Source organism: Pyrgilauda ruficollis, unplaced genomic scaffold, assembly GCF_017590135.1.
Source record: "Pyrgilauda ruficollis isolate IOZ18807 unplaced genomic scaffold, ASM1759013v1 scaffold23, whole genome shotgun sequence".
Classification (NCBI taxonomy): Eukaryota; Metazoa; Chordata; class Aves; order Passeriformes; family Passeridae; genus Pyrgilauda; species Pyrgilauda ruficollis.
The window spans coordinates 8,448,502-8,474,493 of NW_024522539.1; the positions used below are offsets into that span (position 1 = coordinate 8,448,502).

The window sequence follows — 25,992 nt, forward strand, 5'->3', positions numbered from 1 at the left end:
ATTAAAAACCCATCCTTTGTTATCATTTACTGTACACCCTGGACTTAGAAGAGCTTTTTGCTTTTCCCAACTTATGCCTAATAAGCATTACAAGCAGATGGCAGAAATAAGGCAAACTATCAAAAAGGACAAAGTCAGTTTGAATCTTCCAACAAAGTTATGAAAAGGTAACCTTACCCAGTACTGCCTCATAAAAGGAAAAAAGAGACACTAGCATAGAGCTACATTTTTCCCCTCTGGAGGTAGAAGAAAAATCTTGCAAAAAAAAAAAAACAAAAAACAAAACAAAACAAAAAAAAAAAAAAAAACCAACCTGAAGAAAACTCAGATTTTTTTTACATGCTTTAAATCAGTCCTTCCCCACTCCCAAGAGATGCAAATAACCTTAGGTGAGTCCAGCAGTCAAACATCAAGATACAGAAGAGCACAGCTATGGCTCCTCAAAATTAACATGTAGGTGAAACACACAACATGGATTAATGCTCTTCAACAGGAAAATGTGAAACAATTGGTAATAGACATAGTGTAGATATTCTCTGTTTCTCCCTATGTTCAGACATTCTTATGGAGGACCCTCATGGAATGGCAGTTTAAATGCTGGATCTCACATGCTGCACTCACCATCACTCAATTCTGTTAAGCACAATCTTCACTGAGTAAGTAGCACACAATGTCCAATACAATTTAAAATATGCTCAAGAACCACAGGTACAAAATGCTGTGTTTTTAAAACACTTGAATTCTTGAGAGTGCTTTCCTTCATTAGAACTAACCTCCTTTTCCAATTTCTTCAAGAACTGCTTACCTGTAGACTTTACAAATCAAGTATAAAAAATACACATTTAGCTCTATTGCTGTTTTTCAATTAATGGAAGCCAACTGTCACTTCAAAATACATCTTATACATTACCTAATCAGCAAAAACCCCACAGTACTAATAATGACCCATTCTCTCCAAGGAAAACACGTGGTTTCATTTTAATATTAGCTAATTAGTAAGTAATAGAATTATTTAATACGAAGGCCAGCAAGAAATACTTTTCACACAAACTATAGAGCAACACATTAAAATTTTCAGTGCACCGAATAAACAGGGAGAAAGGAGAGCAACTACAATACTGAAAATTTCTGTCTGGCTTATGTAAAAGCCACCTTTGCCCCTATTTCACATACTCATCACCTCAAAGACTCTTGATTCTCCCAACAAATAAAAAAACAGGTCATTATCAGTGACAGAACAGCCAAAAAGTGCTGGCCTCAGTGCAGTTGCCTCTGATAACTGGAGCCCATCCCCAGGAAAGGAGACAAAGCAGGAATGGCGCTGCCGTGCCACACCTGAGCGAGAGCTCCTGTGCCAGAGACACTTCAGGACAACACTCGAAGCAAAACTGCACCATCTAGTGTCTGCTCAGCCCATGCACACGGAGCACCTTCTCCCTGAGTGCAAACAGTGCAAGGAAGATTTCTGCTGGAAGACTCATAGTAGACAACCGCAGTGAGAAAAAAACTGAAATAAATCTAGCAAGTGCAAGAAAAATCTAAGGTAGTAGCAAAGCTTTCAAATATTACTACAGTAGCAGAACTGATGATTCACACAATCATTCACACAATGATTAAACACAGTCTAATTTAGCAGGAAAACTATCATTTGCTATATCACTTTGCTGTACAGTGACAATCTCCCCAAAAATGTAAAATGGCCCGTTAACACAGAAGTTGCCTACTGAAAAATGCTCCAGAGGGCTTGGAGAGATGAAAGGTTAAGATGAACTTCATTCTTGTAAAGTCATCAAAAAAGTAAACCTCATTCTTGTAAAGTCATCAACATTTCTCTGCACAAAAAGCTGGTGGTTAAAGGGGTATACTTAAGCGTGCCAGGAAAATGAGATCTAGAAGGACCTACTCCTCAAAGAAAATAGGACGGCTATTAAAAAACAAGGCTGTAACAAAAAAATCTTCCAAACTTGCCAGAAAAAAAATCTTGGAAGTGCATTAATGCCTTCAGATCTCTACAAAAAGTTCGTCAAATTTGAACTACTTTAATCAGGATGATCACTGAGCTGTTATCCCCAGTCTGATGGGGAGTATTCCTCGGTACAAACACAAGCTGCTATGATCATGCCAACAGAACCTTCCTGAAAAACCAAGAAAGTTTTACAACTCCATCATTTTCACCAGATATCCTGAAACTGCTTTACACTGCATGCATTAGGATGACCCCTTTGGACAACAGTACTATTCCCCAGCAGATTTGCTCTATCTTCTAAAACCACTATGATTAAACAAATCACCTCCTGAACTCACTCAGAAAAGCCTTACTAGCAGAAAAGACTTGACTGCATTTCAGGAATTCATTAATTATTTTCTCAGGTCTAAACCAACTTATCCATGCCTTCAACATATTTTTTTTCCCTCCCAGAAATAACTAACACAGATCAGAAGGTAAAATGTTATTTTCCTACCTTGGTTTATTCTGTGGCAATGCCTTTGCATCAACAGGAAACATTTTGGAAACAAAGACAATAACTGGGGCTGTTTCTTCACTACCGCATTTCATAAAAGCTGAAACAAAACAAACACAAGTTATTTTCACATTTTTTCCCCAAAAGTATGGGCAAAGCTACAACTTGACATTAATTTTGTAGGCACTACTGTCCATTTCCAGTTTCCATAGATAATATGCTAGGACAAACCAACAAGAAAAAGTAGAAAATTTTTCTGGACTAATAATTTGGTAACACTGCCTGTATCTTCAAGTGTGTTTCACAATAAAATGAACAAAACTTCAAAAATAAAACTCTTGATAAAAAAATACATATACCCCAATTAAACAATTTGGGTTTACAGGCTGATTTAGATCATAATGGAAACCAGAGAGCAGCACAGGATGAAGACTGAACACTATATATTCAGTACCTCAAAGTATTCTCCTTCCTTTCAAACTAAAGGAAGAAGTCCTGCAAATGTCCAGATGCTCACAAAATCCTAAAACTTCACTGCAAGAACAGATATTCCCCAAAAGGTGAAAGATTCACACAAAACTCATTTGATAGGTAGGAAATTCCCATTAACCATTTTTCCATCCAACTTGAAACACATAAATTCAAACCAGACAATACTGTGCAAAACTTCTAACATAGAAACTGAATCTTCTCCTACATTTCCCCCTTTTATCTGCAATATGAAAAGACCAATATTTCAATATGAAATATGAAAAGAGCTGAGGCAAACAAAAGCAGAAGAATACTACTAAAAATTAGCAAAATACTCACTCAATGTGGAAGTCCATTACCTGTTCATAACCAAGAGCAATACGATCTAAGTTTACAGAAGCAAATTTCTTCCAATTAGCTTGCACTAATACAGTATTGAATACTGCCTGGAGAATACCATGGTTTTAAATGCTCAATAAATGATGAAAAGCCAGTTTTGTTACCCCTGGGAAACGATTCCAAATAGCCTGTCAATTTGATGTTCACATCTCATTTTTAATTGACATTTGATATCTCATCCTCTTAGATTTCATTAAGCTCTCCTCACTGTGCTATGATTAATTATTAATTACTAAAAGCTAATCAATACACTTGCAAAAATTAAATCCAAATTCAAACCACTGCTGGCTAAAAATTAATGATTTTAATACATAAGTTAGCAAAATATTCAATTCTCAATTACAAAATGACTTCTACAGTTCAGAACTAAAAGCAAATATTAACCTTGCATTCTTGTAGAACTCCTAGTTTCAGAGTCCTGGACTTAACATCATCTGCAGCTTAAGTTGTCTAAAACCCGGAAATATATGGGATGGAAGAAAAATGCGTGGCCATAAAACTATGACATGCCAATGCCAAACATCAACAAAGTTACTGGAAGTGGAATATTTATAAATTTACATATAGATTACTACACATCTTACAATTCAAAGACAAACAAGACCACCAGACCAGAAACAACCCTCATGTTAATGGGAGAACACCTACTCACCACTTTTCAGTTCCTGAGTTTCTGGTGGCAAAGAATCAAATGTTCTTGCTCCAACACACATCAGCTTTTCCACTCTCTCCGCTGTGATGTCCAGAGGACTGGGAATCTTATTACACACCATGGCTAAAACACATTATGTTAAGGATACATATTTCTATTTTCTTACTGAATGCAACCAACAACACAAATGCTTTCAATTCTTCTTTAACTAAGCCCCATGCACTAAATGCCAGCAGAGCAGATCCAAAATCCAGCTCTGCTGTCACAGTGCATTCAGGTCTCTGTCAGGTGAGCAACAATTTTTTGCCATTTATCATGGGCAGAGTTAAGGAGGGATGGCCCACCCTAAGTGCAGCTAGGAAGCTGAAAAGAGCACAACTGGGGCAAGGTTTACAGAAGTAATTAGTATTTATACACAAATAATTTGTGCACATCTACCATAATATGAGATATACCTTATTACAAACAATGGGTACAGCTGACAAACAACAGAGGCTGATTTTAAATTGAGAAGTTTTATGCCTAAAACATAACATCAGACATCTACAGAACTTCATGGACAGAAACCTGTAATACTGCTATAAACACGAGATCAGTTTCTACTCCAGGAAAACCACTAAAACTTGAATATAAAACTACATAAAGAAGGTATATTGTCAAATTGCCTCTAGTTTCATAACTTTGTCTCCTAAAAATAAGATGTGCAAAAGCAGAAAGTTGGCAGAAATGTAAAAATAATGATAGATAGGTAATTTGTAATGTTATAAGCAAGAAGATAGGTCCAGCTAGCTTAGGCACAGACACTAAAAAAAACAAAACCAAATTATACCAAATGACACAGTGAAATATGTGAGCACACTCAGAAGTCTGAGAACTGCCAACAGAAAAAAAAAAATCTATTTTTTGAAGGATACAGAGGACTGCATCAGATATTGGTAGCCACTGGCTACAAATGGCATTTAGATGAACTTTTGGGTCTGCATGCCGTGACTCCCGGGCACCAATTCTCAGTCCCAAAGAGGTAACTATCTTTTCTATTTTTTCTTTATCTCTGTAAGGAAAATAATAAATTGATTAAAAATGCACAGAAGAAATATATAACCAGCATCTATTATTCTTGAGTATTTTAAAAAATCACCAAAGCACATGGAAAGAGATGCCATGAAAACTTTATAGATTTTCTCACCTTTTCATAACAGCCTCATACAGACTCCAAATGTTGTCAAGCACCAGCTGCACAAACAAAGGTTTCTTTCCTTTCGACTGATAGAAGATAAAAACAGCTCATTACCAGCAATTCCTCACTTTTGCAATAGGTTTAAGACTGCACTTTTCATTAGGAACATGTAAAACCTTCATTCAAAATCAAGAAGTATGTCTTACGAGAATGGTATAAGGCACAAAATAAACATGAAATCTAAAAGTGGAGGACAAGGGTTTCAATTTCAGAAAAAGAACCTGATAAATATGGCACATGACTACCTTGAGCCTGCTTATCACCCCTTTCATAACTATTAATCATCACTCATGTAAACATCAAAAAAATCATGATTACATAAAAATAGGGCAACTACTCTCTCCTCCCTTAACTTTTAATGGTGAAAATGGTTAATGCTAGAGACGTGTAGTTTTCAGACCAGGGCTTCAGTACAGCATTCAGTGGAAGTTCCCTATAGCAAAAAAGTTTTTTAAAATCCTAAAACCTGAGCTAAATGTGAATATCCTAAACCATTAGCTTTGGAAGAGCTCTTCACAGAGGACAGCACTACTCTTGCTTCTACACTGTTAATCTTCCTTTCATCTTGTGTGTTTCACTCGATGCTGAAACCTTGCATCTGCAATGTCCCTTATTTAGTGAGCACTGTTAGACGAGATTTCCTCCATGCAGCATTTGAGTGGTCAATTTTGGAATGTTCTATGCTCCAAGAGCTGTTGCAAGGCTGTCCTGGTTACTTTATACCTCCAATAACACCGAGTCAACAGGCACTGAGGTCAAGTTTCAGAATACACTACGAGGAACAGAATTAGGGAAGGAAAAAAGTGAACTCCAAAATAAACATCAGGTTATATTTTGACACCGTCCATACCTGATCACCTTTCATTATCTTCTTTGCTTTTGTATTTAGATAATAATCTCCCCATAAAGTCTTCAGAAGTACTGCAGGCTTGATTCCAATTTTTTGGCTATACAGTTTGGCAAAATGTTCAATTCTGAAAGCAAAGAAAACGTATTTTGATGGAAGTGTAATGTTTTTTACAGCAACAGCTTATGTGAAAATCAGACAGAAATCTCAAATCCTTGTTTTACTCCCACTTTTCCCATTGTCTTCACTTTAGTTCACATTGTTTAACATTTACACCTGCAAAAATATTTAGTCATAACAGACCAAAAACATCAACAGTATTTGAATGGTTTTGTTTTGTTTCATGTCAGCTTCAAGGCTTTACTTGAAATAAACATTTGTGTACTATCCCCTCACCAAAAAGCATAACACAAACTTTATAAATACATTAGTGATGACTCTTGAACTTACACTTTGAAGGACTTCCCATGACACATTTAACTATGGTCTGGGACCAGAATAGAAGATGTTAAAAACCAAGCATTGTTTTGAGTCACACTTCAGCCACCAGATGGTGGTAATTATTTTTAACTAACCACTTATGAAAATTCTTGTTGTTTGAACCATTACTTTAATAATGACTAAACCCAAGAAAATGATACAAAACTGTAATGCCATAACTATGTTGTAAAGCCAACTGTGTTGTTCAGCAGCACCCATGAATTAACAAAAGCAGCCTGCTTAGCCCAGAGAGGGAGTCCTGAACATGCTATGGTTTCCTTGCTGAAAATGTTCTACGAGCAGTAATAAAAAAATATTTCCACATATTTGCTCCCTGTGCATGCAGAAAAAAAATACACAGTTATAACCATAACAATCCTGTTTACAGAACAGTGCTATTTGATAATCTTTTCTTTGAAATTCAGAATTCTTAAGTTTTTACACAGCTAAAAAAAGGACCTGTCCTTGTCAGCAACACAAAAGCTGTGAGTTCTGAGCTAAGCCCAAAGAGATTTCTTTTCCAGAAACTACCTAAGCTCTCAATTCAGGGAGAACTTTCAAGATTCTTGTGCCAGCAGCTCCTGCATATATATTAATGGCATTTTTTAACACTTGAGAATTGTGAGAAAAGCATATGTACTTACCACATTGGATGAGGCTGGCACTGACTAATAAGTTAATTTTTTTCTGCTAATACCTTCAGGAAAAGAACCCACAACCAAGAAACAGCGGTCAAGACTTTCCACGATTGAGAAAAAGCTCTTCTGATTCATATTTCAGCACACAGTACTGTAGCTGGCAATCCAGAAGAACCTCTTTAAAGCAATTAAGAAAAATGTTCTTTTTTGCCCTCTTCATTATATGATTTATCAGAGCCAGGGCCTGACAGTTCATCAGAAGAAAGAAACTAGTCTTGAAAGATAATTAACCTAAAATAGCCCATTTTATTTTCCCTTCCCTCTGAAGGGACAAGAGCTGTTTGTGTTGGACAACAAACTACGCATGGCACCTTATTTACAGTCTGACTTGGATTTAAAAATCCTGGAGATGATTTTCTGCAAGGGCTCTGCAGTACTCTGACATTCCCTTGTGTCACCACCGAGCTATCCCTGTAATTACAATTTCAGGATGAAGACAACGCCTCCACCTCGTGGCCAGCGACCAGAACAGGGGCACTGCTCCTGCTGCCTTCCCCTCCAAACAGAGCACCCTGAACCAGCTCCTCCTGCCCAGCCTGCAGCCCCTGGCCTGGTCTGCCAGTCTGTCCAATAGCAGAAAGTTAGAAAATACTGTTTACCAGGCTAGGCTGAGCCCCACTGTGGGCTCAAACAGGGATCCCCGTCACTCAGATAATTTACACACAGCTGCATATCACAGAAGAATCTAACAAACATCTTTAGAAACATGATGCAACTGAAATACTTTAAGATTAACTGAGTAATCAATTTAAAAAAAAAGGTCAGTAATTAAATCTCAAACTTACCCAAAACCCCAGCCATCAATTGCACTGGCAAACACCACATTTCCATGTTCTGGTGAAAAATAGAGATGTGAATCATCAGTATCCTCCAATCCAGTACTCCAGTCATAAATCTGATCTCCTGGTGATGTGTCTGAAAGGGTTTCACTTTCTGTTTCTTTTTCAGCTCTTTCTTCTAACACTTTGGAGGTAAAAAGTGTTCCAGTGACTGCATTGATCTAGAGAAAGATATGTAAAAACACCCTCAGATTCATTCACTCTTTCACAACCCTTGCAATTAAAATGTAATTTTCCCACCCTGGAAAACATAAAAAGAGAAGCTGTATTAACAAGCCAACATGCCTGTGATTCATCTGGCAATTAAAACACACCTAATTCCACACATTTGAAGACCACAGGAGTTTATGTTTTGACATAAACACCCTGAAGTTTCCAAATTAGCCACACCAGGACAGAATCAAAGTATCACACATAACACACTTTGTCTCTCAGAACAAGGAATGGTGAAATAGGAACTTGTTTCTGCCAACAAAGCAAACAACAAAGGGCAAAGGGAAACCAGGCAGACAAATGCTCCCAAGTGAGCTTGGGAGGGGGGGGGAGAAAGAAGTTTGAGAGCAACTTAAACTATAATTCAAAAGATGAAACAACATTATTCTGACATAAATCCATCAATATCAGGAACAGTCTACCCCCGGTAAGTTTAAGCAATTTAAGAGAAGAACAAAACATTCAGCATATTACTTCTAAAAATGAAGACCTTTCCTGATGACCTGTCAAGAGGCATTTACCACCCTTTTCTCCATCACAGGCATTCTGGATGAACCTCAAAGCAAATCAGGAATAAGACGCACCGCAATGTTAAAAATCAGACTGGATGCTACAAAGTGCCACAAAATCTGCTGTGTAAACAACACCTCAGCACAAATACCTGTTCTAAGATATTCTTAAGGTGCAAATATGCTTCCTGAGGGGTGAGCTTCAGCTCCACAATCAAGCGGTCGATTTTGTTAATCACCAGGACGGGACGGATATTTTCCAGCCATGCCTGTCGCAGGACTGCCTGAGTCTGAGAAGGAAAGAGTTTTAAAAAACCCATTACAGAAAGCCTGACAGCACCAAAAAGACAGAATGTTAAAAAAAAATCAAATATAATTCTGAAATTTAATAAACATAGTAAAGGACAGGCTGACACTCAAACCAGAAATTTTAGTCCCATGGTGTTAGTTGTTGAAGAATTCTGAAGAATGGTGGGATTTCATGGCAAAAACACCCAAAATAACAAACACCAAACTATTTAGAAAAGTAAGCCATGAAGAAAGTTACATGATTATTTTGTGTATTCTCTTCCAAACCCTGAAAGTCCACATAAACATATAAAATTATTTCCCTTAAGACTTTTCTCTATCAAACTATTCAATTACCTGAAAAATGGCATACCCACTGTATCAACCCTGCTTCTTACACCCATTCACCAGCACTGATCAGTTTTTCAGCAGAACTATGATAATTACTACTCACTTTCACAGCTCAACTGCATTGCCATTTATTAAAAACTTTGTAAAGCTTTTTAGCGTGTCTTTTATTTCTATATAACCCACTTCAGACTCTGCTTACTGCCCTATCCCTCTACTCAATACACTTTATTTCACCTGTGGACAGACTCCTTCAACAGCATCCACCACTATGATGCAACCATCACAGAGTCGGACAGCAGTAGATACTTCTGAAGAAAAATCCACGTGCCCTGGGGAGTCTATTAAATTAATCAGATACTCCTGATCACCTAGGATCAAACAATAAATTAATATTTCAGAACAGTTTTCAAAGATATTTCTTCCAGCCACCCAGTTAGATTGCTTCAGCTATTATTTTTTTAATGTCCTGACACTGACTACACTATTAAAAACCCTTAGAGCACAGTGTAACAGGTACCTCAATAAAGATGTAAGACTGTACTAAAACATGAGTTTTTTTGAAAGAAGGTTCTTGCCTTTAAGTGATTCAAGACCCAAGATCAAAATATACATACTTTAATAATAAAAGATGAGGCAACTACTCTCATAGACTCCACTCAGAGATATGACTGAAGATGTTTCCCCTGACCCTGAGATGGAACTCAATTATCTTGGCTGACTTACTTGCCTAATTCTCTGCAGAATTACAGCCTAACACTGAGAAACACAAAAGTCAAAGTTGTACACAAAAATCACAACAGCAACAACAAAGAGACAGGGGAAATTAACAGAAATGTATATTACAATTTATACAAGCCAGCATCAACAACTTACCTTTCACAAAGTGCAGTGAAATTGCACTAGACTTCATTGTTATTCCTCTGACCTGCTCATCTTCCCTACTGTCGAGGTATCTCAGCTGAGTACAGAAACAACAGAAAAACAGTAAGTTTGTAGAAACATCTTCACAATTTACTTATCAGCTGTCAGAGTATGATGGTGAGAAAATGACATTTAGCAAGACTAGATGGAATTTCCTTAATGATCCAGAGTTTACAACCCCAGCACATACAGACCAGAATTCTGTTAACAGTGACAGCGTAACTCTACCTTTCCTGCCAAGCGGCTGGAGATTATTCCATTGCTAGATATAAGGCAATCAGCTAGAGTGGTTTTGCCTGAAAAGAAAAATAAATTACTTAGACTAAATGAGTATTAACAATGGCAAAAGATGCCATATAGTATTCTAATATATCAACATTAATAACAACTATAAAATGCCATGAAAAGTACAAATTAACTTTCAAAAAACAAATCAAATTACTCCTGTTACATGCACACAAATTTATTTTTGAAGAGTGGATGCAAATTTACCTGTCATGGCCAGAAGAGCAGTGGAAATAACAAACAGTACATCAGGACCATATTATAATATGCAATTAGACAAAGTATTTGTGCTCTAAAAAGAGTGCTTACTACTTCCACCTACATAACAAATTTGTTCTATTAAGAAAACATAGAAAAATATTATTCAGCCTCTCAAGCGTATATTAAATTCACGCCAACATTCACCATCACAGCAAACATTCAATTTCAACTATTCATTCAATTTCAAATTATTAGAGTGCGATGCTCTTTTAGGTAATACAAGCTGAATGAGGCCAAGAAAAAGGTGCACAAAGCAGATTTACTTTCCTGAATCATGTTCAAGACAGTTGGAAGCTAAATGCACAAAATCCTACTATTTCAGAACAGCGAACGAAGTATCTCACCACCATTCAGACACACACGCGAGGAGCAGACAGCAGCCCTGCCTCACCGTGATCCACGTGGGCCAATATACAGATATTCCTGATGCCGGACGCCTTCTTCTGGAGGCCAACCATCTTCCCCACGCTTGTCAGCACCATGCTGGCTAATGCTGCGAACGGAGCAAAGTGTTTTACTGAGGAGTCAGCCTGAGGAAAGGCTTTGGTTTTTAATGAAGCACACTGCGACGAGAGCCGCTCGTCTGGGGAAGCTCCGCCACACGCGAGGCGCCTCACGAACCCTGCCCGGGTCACCTGAAGGAAACCACGGGACCGCGGGCCGTGCCTGCGCTTGGAGCGCGCCTCAGGAGCGGACACCGAGCGGCACAAACCTCCTCACGGCTCCCCCCGGCCCCGCTTCGCCTTCCCCTCCCGCCGCTCCGAGCGGGCACGGCCGCGCTGCCCCGGGGCCACCCCAGGCTGGGCACAGCGCTGCCCTCCGGCTCGCCCGCGGGGCGAAGGCCGCGCCGGGGCCAGCCCCGCTGCCCGGGCCCTGCCGGCTCGGGGCACACGCACCTGCGCCCGCCCCGCCGCCGCTCCCGGAAAGCCGCGCCCGCCCCGCTCGCCCGCTGCCGAGCCCGCCCCGTGACGCCGGACGGAAGCCGGGCCGGGGCGGGCCGGTGTCGCTGGTGCCGCGCGCGGCGGCGTCCCTGGTTACCGGCCGAGCGGCCGAGCGGGCCGGGCATGGGGCCGCCGCGCTGCATCTGCGAGATCTGCTCCTGCGGGTGAGTGAGGCGGGCACCGAGCGAGCCAGCGCCGCCCTCCCTCGGCACACTCGGCCGCCACACCGAGCTGGTGCCGGTATCGGTCTGCGGCAGGGTAGGAAGGCTCTGCAGAGGGACCCGGACAGGCCGGACCCATGGAATGGTGCCGGTGGTATGAGGGTCAACCCTTGGGTCACACCAACCCCACACAGCTCTGCAGGCCGGGGCAGAGGGGCTGGACAGTGCCCAGCAGGAAAGGACCGGGTGCTGGAGCAGCGGCTGGACGTGAGCCAGCGTGTGCCAGGAGTGCCGCTGGCACCGGGCCTGGGGCAGCAGGGCCGGGGCAGCGCCATCCCCCCGCACTCAGCACCGCTGAGGCCGCACCTCGAGCGCTCTGTCCGCTTCTGCGCTTCTCAGGCCACGATGGTCACTGAGGTGCTGGAGCGTGCCAGAGAAGGCAAAAAGGTCAGTCAGAGCTGGGGAAGGGTCTGCAGCACAAGTGTTACAAGGAGTGGCTGACAGAGCCGGGGGTGTTCAGCCTGGAGAAAAGGAGGCTCCTTCACCCTCTGCAGGAGATCACAGCCAGGTAGGGCTCAGCCTCTTCTCCCAGACAACCAGTGACAGGACGAGAGGACACAGCCTCAAGCTGCACCAGAAGAGCTTTAGTTTGGACATTAGAAAGAATGTCTTCACAGAAAGGGTGGTTGGGCGCTGCAACGGGCTGCCCATGTCCCTTGGGGTGTTGAAGGAGAGACTGGATGTGGCACTCAGTGCCATGGTCTGGTTGTCATGGTGGTGTTTGGTCACAGGTTGGACTTGATAATCTCAGAGGCCTTTTCCACCCTCAGTGGTAACACGAGCAGCACCCCGGGCCACTGGGGAGTAGGACCCAAGTATGAGCACGTTCCCAGCAAATGTGATGTAGTGTATTTACATTTAAATCAGGTAAGGGTAAAAGAAGGTCTGAAATGGACAAAAATAGAACAGAATGGAGACAGTATTTAAAAGTCACCCAGACTAAATCAAAAACAGACTTTTCCAGAAACCAAAGCCAGCTCCTATTGAAGGACTGCACCAAAGAACCTTCGGAAGACTTCTGGCAACCTTGTCAGAAACCTGTGCAAGCACTGCAGCCCTTGAAAGAGATTTCATCTATCTGCCCTTCTGCCATCACATCCAGTAGCACTTATCACTTTACATTCCATGATCCCATAGAGAGACAAACAGTTCATCATTGTCCTGTATCTTCTTTGACCCAGGGAGTCTGGCACAAGAGGGTACAGTAGGCAATTTTTTATGGAAAATTACTATTATCAATGCCGTAGGTGAAAGAAAAGCACATAAATCACGTGTCCCAAAATAATAAGGGACTTGGACCTTTCAAAATTCAGATATAAATCTACAAGTTGGAGTCACAACTGTTAATATTTTCAATTTCTTCTCTGTCTACTTATTAAAAAAAATTCACAAAAATAATCACCCTAGGATTCAAAAATTCATTTCATACTAAAAAAGACAAATCTAACAACTACATACAAGAACATTCATGATAAGATCACAGAGGTGCTCAATGTTTTATGGAGGTATAGAGCAAACCCTATGGTTGCAAAGTGCACCATGACCCACAAGTTTCATATCAAGGTCTGCAGAGCAGGCTCCCTCTGTGTGTTTCTGTGTGGGAAGTCTGTCTGTCTGTTCATCAGCCACTTTTTTTGTCATCTATAGACAGAGGTGTGAGGCAGGCACTGAGTAAAGCTCCTCATGTTCTTTTTGGCCAAGCCTGTGGTGAAGTTTGCCCCATAAATTTTTTCCTTAAGTCCTGGATTAATGAAGAGTTGGAAGACATTGTTTTCATGATGAGATAACAAACCTGGCTCGGGCTCAAGTACAAAGATGGTGAGATAACACAATGAGACAGCACAAAATGAGCTTCAACTCAACCAAAAATTCTCAATCCAAAAACTGAGTTCAATAATATGAATAATTGAATTAAATATGCATAAAGCTTGTGGTTTAAAATAAACCTTACTGAAGTTTTTAGAGTCAATAAAATCTCAAGCCATTATTGGTTTAGGCAGCACATTGTGTTTGCTTCAGTGTACAGAGTTTCTGTTTTCAGGGGAAGGCTGCTTGGTCACTTGGCAGTGTTACCTGGACACTGGAATGCATACACAGCTTAGCAGGGACTTCAAAGCAACTATAAATATCTAATGTTTTGTAGACATTATCATTTAGCTATCTGCAGGAAATTTTATGAAGGTATAATTACTGCTCAATTCTAAATAATAAAATAGAAGGAAACAATCTCCCCTATCAAGAGAATTTTAAAAACACTGAAAAAACTTACAGGGGAGCAAAGCCAGTAAGACAGAACTTCATTCTGCTGTCTCAAATACAGAATGTTAAATCTGGCTTCCAAAGAAGAATAAAATCTCTGTGGTAGATGAATTTCTGCACTCAAGAATAGTATTTGTGTGCTATAAAAGATAATCACAGCCTACAAAAGCATAAAAGTTGTTTTGAGACACAAAAATAAACTGCTGCTTTATCTCCTTTTCAGTCTGTCAACCTTCCCCTATTTCTTGCCCTTTTGTTATCATTATCATAAAAATCTACATTCCTGAATAAATGTAAGTTAAAAGGAAAGATTTCTCTAAAATATGGGCTACTTGAGCCATCATACTGACCACATATAAATACAAACCCAGTAAAAACTACCAGATCTCCTGTCAAGAACAGAAAAGTAGATGGCTCTCAAAAACAGTGTCCATCCATCATTTCTGTCTTCCAGACCATAGTGTGTGCACTGACCAAATTAAAAAGAAATTAAAAATAAAAGCTTTGAGGTGTTTGTGGAGGGGTAGTAAGTTTTCTATTCTGACAAATATTAAGTTTTTCTCATTGTTAGTTTAGTTCTCTGGCAGGAAAATGCTTTGTGGTAGAATTTCAAGGGTCTTGCTAGCATTGTATTAAGAAAGTATGTATGCCAGGCCTTAAATAAGTTAAAATCATCAGCATTCTATTAAAATAATGATAACAAGAGCATTTGGCACAAGAGAGCTGACGTACTGTCACTTTTATTTAGCTGAGATTCTGTTCAAACCTTATGCAAGACACAAGATAGTCTCCCACAAAGAAGGGAAAGAATAATAATCCATCAAAGCAAGTGCCAGTCAGGCATGGGAAAAGGGATATTCTCACCAAATTCATTTGAATTATCAGTAACTCTGGGGTGGAAATTCATATAAATACAAGGAAGAAGTTAAAAATAAACAATGTCTCAAGGAGGGCAGGCCGAACTCTAAGCAACATGTTTCATGTATCAGAGCTGTAATCTGTATTCTCTGATGATTCCTTGCATTGTGATGCCTTATACAAACCTGTCATTATGTTTCCTTGAGGTCAGCCAGAGATGTGCATTGTGCAAATTAGAACTAATAAAACAAGATTTTCAAAACAATAACATTTAAATTGTAATTTTATGGATCATTAATTGAAAACAACAAGGCAGAAATAAGGAATTGTCATTATATACCTCCCGTTATAATTCTCTTTTTGCACAATGGTGTCATTGATAGAAGCATCAACAAGAAGCAGGAGGAATTGAAATAAAACCTATTAAGAAAAAGAGATGTCATTACTTTCAAATAAACATGTGTTTTGGATAGAGAATTTAGTCAGTCTGTGGAGGAAAAAAAGAGTTGAAAAGTCATAAATGGCCAGCAGAGCACTAGAAGTGCACATGAGATTTCACACCATAACATTTTAATCAAAAAGTGTTAATCAGTGGTGAAAATAGGTGAGATGTGCAGAAATAAAAAGACAAGCAATGAAGTAATAGCAGTAAAAATGAGACGACATGAGACAGGAAATGAAGCATGGTTAGTTACTTTTCCAAATAAAAGGAGGAATATTATTAAACATTAGAGACAAGAAGAAAGTGCATCTTGGTGGTAGCACCATTTAGAGACGTGAGATCAACTCTGTCCATGCTTTGTATTCTGCACCAAGGACTAACTCCAGCTGATAGTGCTTTTATTACTGTATTAGCATGATGTGCTCTGGGACCCGTGCCATCAGCACAATATTTTGTGGTTTTATCACTCAGAAAAGATTTTAAACAAAAACTACTGACATTGTTCAATCTTCCCCATTTGTTATTCACTCCCAGTAGACAGAGTATGGGTTTTCCTCTCAAATGAAATGATTCCAAATTCTCTGCTCTGATGTGTTTGACCCAGACGCCACCGCTGCTGCCACAGACCCACAAAGATTTATGATGATGGAGTGAAGCCGAGCCACAAAACTGAGTATTTGGAGAACTACCCTGGCTATGGCAACATCTGCCCTCCTGAGAGCTGTAAGCCAAAACCAGAGCTCCAAGAGGATGGGGCGAGAATGGACGGCACCACAACATTCAAGTAAATATTTTCAAACCATGTTTTATAATTAGTCTGTCAAGTTTTTCATTCTTTTTTTTAAGTGGGGGCTTAATATTGTATTGCAATCTTCTCAAAATGCAGGCATTGCATCCTTTGCACTTTTTGCCTATTTAAAGTGTAAACGTTGAGTATAGAAATATAGTTACCACAAAAAGGTTGTAAAAAATAGCAAAGTGTGCACACAGCAAGATTTGCTTTCTTTACTGCAGCCTTTAACCTGTAAATAGAATCAAAAATTTTTGTCTAGTTTTCAGCCTGTTAGGAAATTTAGGTCTTATAGAACACCTGGTGAGCTGGGGAATTCGCTGTAATATATACATAGAATCCAAGATAGTGGGAAAATGAAATCTTAAGAAAAAAGAACATGAATTTTTTTATTGATTTTTTTGAATTCAGATTATTAGTTTTAAGAAAAATATTTGTTTTAAGAAAGCAAACTGTAAAGGGGTTCAGTATATCTGTCCTGTCTGTGCACAGACTCTGATTTTAAGCTTACAGAATTAAAGAGCATCTTTCAAGAATTAGAAAAAAATATCACTCATTCATTTTTAGTGCTGTGACAGTGGCATTAACTTTTACTTTTTTCATTATTATTGTTTTTCTTTTAAGCTGTGAGAGTATCTAGTGAAATTTCTGTGTTTATCAAAAAAAAACCAACACATAAATAGAAAGGCCAAATGCTATTCTGCCAGACTGCTCATGTGCTTGTACGGTCTATTTAAACACCCACATATGTAATACACATCCTTTTAATGTAATGTGCCCATACAAAAACAGTGAAATGCTGTTTCTGATTATATTCCATTCTCCTCATGCAATCAGTAAATGCTACCACTTGTAGTAATTTGAGCTTTGCTCTGCTTCTGCTTTCTGATCATTTCTTTGGAAAATTATAGCAACTTCGTAAGCCTCCTTTCAGACAATTTGAATAGTATTGTTAAACTGTGAATGGGACTCGGAGTGTTAAAAAACCATCTACCTTTGAATAAAGACTACAATTCATCAGAGACTCTAGCTTTATGTACTGTGGTTTTCTCTCCTTTGTGCTATCCCTCCAACGTATGGTGTCTGATAGATTTTTCAGAGTAAACATTTTGTTATTTTTTTGTGGAAAAAATACAGAAGTAGCTTCAGAAGGAAGAAAATATTTTTGACCAGTGTTTTCTTTTCCCCAATTCAGGTCTGATTATGTACCGTATGAAATTGTTACGAGACCTTTTCGGCCACAAGCAGAATATAGACCAAAGTCGGGCGAGATTGACCTGGGAACCATTTACCAGAGAGATTACAATCCTCATAAAGTAGGACCAGTGATATTAGCAAGGCCTCGAGAGAGGAAACACACTTCAGATGCCAAAGTGGATACCGTCCCAACCTACCGAGGTAATAATAGGTGCCCCCTACAGAAAGAGAAATAAGCAAGATGAGGGCAGCATTGGAATTACCTATGTTGGAAACCAGATTTGTTGGTTTGGGACAGGGAGTAGAAGATACTAGGAAGCAGGTGATGATGCCCTAAAACATTCAGCACTCCAGTTGTTGAGGGGAGACCTATTGCTTCTAAGCTAAAAGGCCTCTCTGAGGTTTGCTTGGCTTCAAGGAAATTCCAACATGCACCTGGTTGGGCTATCGTAGGCAAAACTGGATGGAAATTAAGGTGCAGTGTATTTGTCAGGTAGTTTTAGTTCATGTCACTTATTTTTTCACAGAGTAGGTCAAAAGTGGAGTTTAGGCTTCTGCTTGTGTATGTATAGCTTACATATACATCATCCTAGTGATGATCTGTCTTGACACAAATTATTCTATTATGATGGTCAGTGCAAAGGTGCTAAATTTTTTAAGTAAAAGGGAAGATGTTGTATTTAAGGCATGTATAAGGCTATTTTCTGTATAGTTTCTGTTGAGCAAAGAGTCAAAACAGGGCATCAGGTATAATTTTGGGGGTCTGTTTTTATCACTATAAATCACACTATAACAGAAGACAGTTTCATCAGATCACAAATATGCAGATAAATTATCATTTTCACTTACATCCATTTTCTTTGTTTTGCAAGGTTTAATAGCAGAAGACTTTGTCTTCATTTTAAAGGACTGGTTTTAAGTAATAACACCTATGTGGTGGAATTTTGGTTTTGCCTTACAGATCACTATAGGTTATGGAAAAGTCAAAGAACGGAATCCTGTAAGGTGGAGCGTGACTATGAGCCACCATCGGAGAGGTTTGGAAATCCTTCCACGTTTCAAGATGACTACATCCCTAAGCAGCCCAATCCCCCCCCAAGCTGCAAACCTTGTGACAGCAAGCTGCCAGAGGGACCCTTTGATGGCAACACCATCCATCGCATGGCGTATGTCATCCATGAGATGAAGCCTTTGTTCGTAAGGCCAAGGGAAGAGTACAAGCCAAGCGACCAGCCCTTTGAAGATCTCACAACCCACCAGAGAGATTTTAAAGGGATGCCTGGGGAACAAGCAAAAAGCTGCAAGCCTGAAAGTAAAAAACATGGATCTGATGATCCTTTTAAAGGAATCACCGAATTCCAGGATCGCTATCAGCCATATTTGGTCACCGCGCCCGAGTTCCATAAACCAAGCGAGTACGTTCCACCCACAGACAAGATGGACCTCAAGTCCTCAAACCGTCTGGATTACATTAAACACAAGGTTGCTCCTAGAGCCCCCATAAAACCAGCTCCTGGAAGAAAAAGCACTGGCCCTTTTCAAGGGAAGACTACTACAAAAGAAGACTATCAACCCTGGAAAGTTTGTCCACAAGGGCTTATTAAGAAAGAAGAGGAAATTCAAAAGCCCACAGGAAAATTTGCTAGTTCAACTACATTCAGGTCCCATTACCTACCACATCAGGCCAATCCACCTCAGAGTTTCAAACCTGTACACACCTTACCTACTGGAGTTCCTTTTAAAGACGAAACTTTGTATCGCACTGAATACACGCCAAAGAAGCCAGAGGTCTGCCCTGGAGTTAATCCAGATGCTCTGGGCTATGTCTATGTAAACACAGATTCTCAGGGTCACAGATTCTACCGCCAGGTGTCCCCAGAACGATCCGGGTCAGACTGCAGTCCTGTCCCAGAGGAAGTACCTGCTGTGTCATAATGCTTACATGCAAAATATTTCAAGCACCTTAGTTAAATAATTGGAAACCAACTTGTTCATTTTCTCTTTAAATAACACTGAAAGCAAGTTAAATACTGCAAATTTTGCTTTTAGAAGTTTGAAGAAAACCAAAGCCAAACCAAAGTTTATTACAAGACTAATAAAGATTTGCCAAATGCTGAAGAAGCACTACTCCCTACATGGCATCTGTGCTTTTTCTGATTGTGTATTCTAGTTTCCTTGACTCCCCAGATTTCATCACGTTCCATCTCAAGCATCTTTATAACATATTTAGTTATTTGATATTTTCTACAATCAAATTATTGTATTTGTGAAATAACAAGTGCCTTTTGCTGATAAAATATTTTACACAGTAAGCAAATAATGCTATTTACCATAATCTAAGAAATCAGTCATAATCTCAGTAATCTGTAAGATTTTTTTTCCTTTGTATTTTACTGCCCAGATCACAAGATAGCATGCCATGACACCTATGCATTTCTAAAAACCTGGTTTTAGCTGTAGTCATCACTACTTTAACTTCATTCAGATCTGAAGTGAGTACAAAGGTCCCACTGTAATTTCTGGCAGCAATTAACAGGTGGTAATCTCACTCTTTTTCTGTTCATATAGTTGAAAACACTCAGCCACCAAAAGCATGTCATTAGACGCGTTTTCATAATTTCCCTGATCATGCTCTTTCAGCCTTACTTCCAAGGGAAACAAAACTGATGCACCTTGGACACACTGACAGACTTAGTGCATGTCTGAATCATCTTTAAGCCCAGTGTGCAAATTCAATCAAATCTCATGATGAGACTGCATAGATTTACTGAAAATAGAGTAAACTCAGGGAAAAATAAATACCAGCTGAGATGCAGAAATCTGTGGGCAGCCTGGCTTCAGTCTGTCTGCTTTTCAAAGAATTGCTTGTTCCAAATACACAGACACCATTTTTTAACAGAAATTTTATATGAAATTGCTTCTGTATGAAACATTCAGCATTTTCTCTATATATCTTTAGCTGATTTTGAAATATCCAGATGAATCAATTTTAGTTTTATTACATTCATGATTTAAGCAAGTCCCAATTAATAGTTCTGTAATTAACTGTATTGTCATGCTCTACCACACTGCTCCAGTATGATTTTTTCCTCAGTATTGCATATCTTGTACCCATTGGTGTAGAACAGTATTTGGGTTGTGCAGAATCATGTGGCTGTACTTCATAAACAAAGTCTCTTATTAAAGGGCTAAGATCAACGATGGGAGCATTTTTAAAGCATGAAACTGGTCATATGAAAGCAAGAAAGCCAAACTGAGCAAATCAGCTCTGCACAAAAGCATTGCATGAGAGGCATCCAGACATTATCAGAGCATCAGTCACTTTTACAGAACTTTTGTCTGTGTACTGTGATTTTGTAGTATCACTTACTTTGTTAATGACATGGCAAATCAGTTTTACTTTTCTGTTTGAAAATTATTCACCTCCCTCAGAATGTGAATGAACAAGGATGATGTAAATCTGAGAGATCCTGAAAGCAGGACAGGAAGAAGTCCAGTTGATTGTCATCTTTCTGTACCACAAATGAAAAAATACACTCTATTGAGTCATTCTCTGTCATGCCACAACTGAGGAAACAAAGCCAAAACTTTGCACAGTCACATCTGCTCAGGTCCACGTGCTATACACAGTCTTGGTACCTCTGGAGCCATTTTGAGAAGCTCCCAATGCCCTCCAGCTCTCCTCTCTAGGGAGGGAGAAATGCAGTCTGAATCCATGAAGTTACACGTGCCTGCATATTCTGCTCAAAATGGCTCCTCTGCTGGGCCTGCAAGGAAGCCCAGATGCTTTTTTAAATTTTCACAGCTGTTTTTTCAGTTCTGAAGTCACTTCCCTCCCTTAAGTTATGGAAAGTCATTTGCTGCCACCTACCAGCACGGTACAGACATTTTGAGAGCAAGGGAAGTGGAGGGCATATTCAGATACATTTAACAGTTCCTCTGCAGATGTGTTTGAAGGCTTTTTTAGGGTGGAGGGGCATATTTCCTTTCATTTTGTCCATAATGTTTTCCCCTAAGTTTAATACTGAAAGAGAGAAGCCTTTATTACTTCACAATTGAAAAAGCCCCAACGCTGATTGTGCTTCCAGGAAAAGCATCAAATGATATTATAAACCTTCAGACACTATTCAATACCTGACGTCAGCCTTTTCATGAGCAACAAATTACTGAAATGCAGACCAAGTGAAGAGACGGCTGGAAAACTAATATTTTTCCAAAATAACAGCTGTTAAAAAAGCACTTTATGATGTCATGTTAAACCAAGATGTAAAAGCAGAAAGTTATTCATGGATTCAGCTGCTATTCTGAGAGTGCTTTCTGTGCACTCTGCCCTCCAGCAGCAGGCTCCACAGCACTGCTCTACAGAGCCTTTGCTTTTTTAATAGATGCACAAATGGAATTCAAAAGGAAAATTAAGCCTTTGCCAATATTGTTATCTAGGATAACTCTGAAATACCACCATTAAATTGTTATACATTTTTTTTCTATTTAATAAAAAAAATTAAGTCTTTTATTGTTCATACTATTTCTTAGACTATCCTTTCTAAAGACTATTTACACATGTTGGATATTCTGAAACAATTTATTTTTCATGGAGGTATACCAATCACTCACTAAATACAAAACATGGAGCTGTTCTGTTAGATCTAAATGAACTCTGCTTGGTGAAGGCCCAGAAAAGAAATCCAATTTTATTCCACCTTTTAAAGAATCTTGATTCTAGATTTCAGTGAATCAGAGCTGACATTTGGATCTTGGCAAATTTTCTTCCCACTTTTTCAGTCAGGTTACATCTATGTTGTATCTTAATAGCAGTGCCACACAGACTGCAGTGAAAACTGACAATATGTCTGATAGACTGTATAAGAACTAATCTGAGGCTTTGAAAAAATCTCAGAATTATGGACAAAGTAAGTTGAAAAAATAACAAAGAACAAAAGCACAGTTGCCATGGAAATCATGGTAATAAACAATCTCAGGGTAATCACAGTGGTGAATAATCAAACTATACTTTATTTCAGAAAAATCAAAACTACGTTCAAGAAGCTAGAATCTTCAGGTACTGGAGAAGCAATAAAATAATCTACAGAGGAATGTCATGCCAATTGCAATCACAAACATTTACAGCACTGCTTCAGTATAGCATGCATATTTAACCAAAGTTAATGCAACAAAAATGCTGTGTTAACATTTCAAAACTTTAAATATAAAGGGAAAACATGAATAAGAAATTTTGGTAATAAGAAAAAATATATGTCCAAAAATCTTTATTAAACACTGTACAAAAAAAAATATTGCACTTTTAAATCAGACAATAAATATCTACAAAAGTATCTTACAAATGTTTAATTTAAAAAACTGCTTAAACAATCAAGACCCATTGCTGATGAAAAAGGTAATGATCAGGAACATCCTCTCCTTGCAGTCAGCCTTGGACACAATAGTCCACCCTAAACATTTTCTATACAGTAGTGCTACCCTAATTCTCAGTGATGCAAACCCTCTGTGCTGTGTCTGAGCACTCCCAGCCCTCTGCCCGTCACACAGGTCAGAGATGGAACCCAGGAGCCAAGTCAAAGTGAGCATTCAGGCCTCCAGTATGAGCAGTAGCTTGGAAACTACAAAAGGAAAAACCATCTATTTTCTGCATCATGTGGGGTACTCTCTGCTTAAAGCCCTAGTCCGACAATCTGCAATATGGAAGATAATTTACCCAGGAATATGATGGTAAGAATTTATTAACTTGCAAATGACTCAGATGGTTAATGGTCATGATGGAAAAATCATCTTGGTGGAAAAATCCTCAACAGAGATTCCTTGCACTTGTCTATCTTCACAATTAATAATTCTTCCTTGGACATTTTCCCCCATTAATGGAGAAAAATAGAATGATTATTCAAGACAAGAAATCTGACAGGTATTTTGTCCAGTTACTGGCTCCTCATTTGACTTGATGTGCAAGAGAACAGTGCTCACAAGTGTTTGTTCACAGCTCTGACAAGGAAGCTTCTGTCTCATTTAATAGCAGTACAAAAGTATAACCATGCCAGAACTTTGATTGTACTTCAGAGACTGGAATTAGAACAGAAACAATAAAAAATGACACCTCATTTATTCAAAAGAAATCTATTGCTGCTTTGAAAATTGTACTAGGATCTATAGCTTCTTACTGCATACACAGAAATACAAGCAGGAAAAATTCAATGTACTTCTGTGTATTCATCTGAGAACTAGTATCCGTAAAGCATATCCTGTGAGATCAACCCTTAAGCTCAAGCTGTTTGTGAAAATTAAGCTGCTGCCAAAATTTTACAGCTACAAACCACAGCTTCTGTAAATTTAAAAATGGTGTTAAATATGATGAAAAAAAAACCCCAAACCAAAATCCTGGGAATCAATAGTTGCTGCATTTCCAAAAGTTTCTGAAGGATTTTTGTGACTCTTCCCCATAAGTTAAGGATAGTAACCAGTATTTGTTGCTTTTAGGTAATGTTTTTTTCACAGATAAAATTATAAATTATAGCCTGCAAAATTTTACAGATGATATGCCATAATATTATCTTGCTAATCCATCCGTGTTTAAAACATTAGAAGTTCCACTGCAAAGAATGAAAAATGAAAGCTCCCAGAAAAAATACCTTATCCAGCACATCAATCCACAATACTGTGTCTTCATTAGCCCCACACTGCCATTTAACTGTTACAACTAATGTCTCATTTACAAGAATATACTTCAGGCAGGTTAGTTTAATGAACCACTCTTCTCATCTCTTCACTGCAGCATCATGAACTTGCCATAGAGGACTTACATTTCTTGGCATGATTGACAACATCTTTGTTTGTAGGTGTCTATCAAGCATAACTTTAGTTGCTTTACAAATGTACAGTAGTGAGTTCTATCCTTGCATTCGCCCTCTGAAAAATATATTTAAACATTACAAGGCTTTATAATGAGCAAAAGAGAAATAACAGAGCTTGCCATAGCAATTGTAAACAACTGATGGGTTCCTGTTAGCTTTGTAATTATTTGAGTGTGCATTTCTGGCAGCAGTGGATTCAAAGCTAAACAAGGTCACGAGTAAGAGGTGTGATCTCACTGCATTCCTGTACTCATTGTCTGTTTCAGAACATAACCCCATCTTGGAGGCATTAAGAGCTCGCTCAGAGACTTTTGAGTCACAACTGGCACAGTCATGTAGGGAAGTTTGCAAAAAAACTTCCTAAATATCCTGTTTCTAAAAGTGCTTTTGAGACTTCAATATCAAACTGGCCTACTTAGAGAAAAGAAACCCCAGGATTACGAAGTGCTCCTTGGAGAGGATAGTTTTACCTTTGATGTACAATCAAATGCTTGTAGATTCAATAGTGTACAACTGTGAGTCATTTTCTAATATAACTGCTACAACCTATTACTATGCTCATATTTAAATAAACATTTACATACTGCCACAGGATGTGACATTGCAGTGCTGCCAGGTCACTGGTCTCTTCCTCCCTCTGCAGAACTGCTCAGCCATGGGTTTGTTGCTCTGCCTGTGCACGCAGGACACTCGTCTGGACTGGAAGCCAGTCCCACAGCCCACACTGCAGGGCCTCCAGGGGCCTGGCCGCCAGTACACATCACACCCCTCTGAGGAACAGTTCCTTCTGGCAGGAGGGCTGTGCAGGGAAAGAAATGGCAGTGAAATGTTTGCTTTTGTGCTAAACCCTTATTCACACAACAATAGAACTGATCAGCCCCCACTCCCCTGCTCATAGCACAGCCAACTAGACCAGGATCCTCAAGATTTTCTGTGGTTTGAATATCTCCAAATATGGAGACACCACAACTTTCTGGGTAACCTGTTCCATTTTTCCTTATATTTAAGTTGAATTCCCTTTATTTAATTTTGTGCTCACACCTTCTCACTCATGAGAAAACATGAGTTTCTTTAAACTAGTTTCTTACCCTGGAATAGAAAAGGTATTTTATCTTTAAGAAAACTTGACTGACCATGAAGCACTCCATACTGGATGCTGTGTATTCTTCAGGCATAACCCCTCCTGGGTTCCTGAATTCATCGTGTCCGCAAAGGGACGACTCTCTCTACCTCCTCTCCTTTGACACAAAACAATTTGCCTACTTGTACTGCAGTGACAATCCTGTACCTTCAACTTGATCATCTAAAGAATCTAACCTGTAACTTCTTCCCACTGTTTACCTCTTTCTTTCATCACAAGAAGAGTTTGGCACTGAAGACCCGTTCTGGAGCTGACATATAAACTCAGGGTGCTGTGAACCTGCAGGGCGGCCAACACAGCGGCCAGAGCACTGACAATTGAGAGAAAGGGTGAGGGGAGGGAAAAAGAAACAGCCAAGTTAGTAACAACA

General features: G+C 39.2%; 3 protein-coding genes across 5 annotated transcripts in view; 1 reads left to right on the plus strand and 2 right to left on the minus strand.

Annotated features, from left to right (window-relative positions):
* The window catches only part of EFL1 (elongation factor like GTPase 1), a 63,324-nt gene extending 51,460 nt beyond the window's left edge, over nucleotides 1–11,864 (minus strand). The window contains exons 1-12 of one of the 3 annotated variants that reach the window (XM_041469175.1): nucleotides 11,810–11,864; nucleotides 11,305–11,406; nucleotides 10,596–10,663; nucleotides 10,320–10,404; nucleotides 9,681–9,814; nucleotides 8,960–9,097; nucleotides 8,032–8,246; nucleotides 6,072–6,195; nucleotides 5,171–5,247; nucleotides 4,899–5,035; nucleotides 3,985–4,107; nucleotides 2,463–2,562 (exon numbers count right to left, since the gene is read on the minus strand). In XM_041469175.1, the coding sequence (XP_041325109.1) occupies nucleotides 2,463–2,562; nucleotides 3,985–4,107; nucleotides 4,899–5,035; nucleotides 5,171–5,247; nucleotides 6,072–6,195; nucleotides 8,032–8,246; nucleotides 8,960–9,097; nucleotides 9,681–9,814; nucleotides 10,320–10,404; nucleotides 10,596–10,663; nucleotides 11,305–11,395 (1,292 nt within the window). In that variant the 5' untranslated portion in view covers nucleotides 11,396–11,406; nucleotides 11,810–11,864. Of the gene's footprint in view, nucleotides 1–2,462; nucleotides 2,563–3,984; nucleotides 4,108–4,898; nucleotides 5,036–5,170; nucleotides 5,248–6,071; nucleotides 6,196–8,031; nucleotides 8,247–8,959; nucleotides 9,098–9,680; nucleotides 9,815–10,319; nucleotides 10,405–10,595; nucleotides 10,664–11,257; nucleotides 11,407–11,625; nucleotides 11,650–11,809 lie in introns of those variants that run through there. The other 2 variants (XM_041469177.1, XM_041469178.1) reach the window with 2 other exon arrangements.
* Nucleotides 11,865–11,977: 113 nt separating this feature from the next.
* SAXO2 (stabilizer of axonemal microtubules 2) lies at nucleotides 11,978–19,556 on the plus strand. Its single transcript, XM_041469179.1, has 4 exons — nucleotides 11,978–12,018; nucleotides 16,239–16,418; nucleotides 17,620–17,822; nucleotides 18,583–19,556. The coding sequence occupies exons 1-4, from the start codon at nucleotides 11,978–11,980 to the stop codon at nucleotides 19,554–19,556; spliced, it is 1,398 nt and encodes a 465-aa protein (XP_041325113.1).
* Nucleotides 19,557–22,614: 3,058 nt separating this feature from the next.
* Nucleotides 22,615–25,992, minus strand: part of ADAMTSL3 (ADAMTS like 3) — a 168,985-nt gene continuing 165,607 nt past the window's right edge. Inside the window, exons 29-31 of the mRNA XM_041468945.1 lie at nucleotides 25,823–25,932; nucleotides 25,066–25,280; nucleotides 22,615–24,536 (exon numbers count right to left, since the gene is read on the minus strand). Coding sequence (XP_041324879.1) covers nucleotides 24,427–24,536; nucleotides 25,066–25,280; nucleotides 25,823–25,932 — 435 coding nt within the window. The 3' untranslated portion in view covers nucleotides 22,615–24,426. The remainder of the gene's footprint in view (nucleotides 24,537–25,065; nucleotides 25,281–25,822; nucleotides 25,933–25,992) is intronic.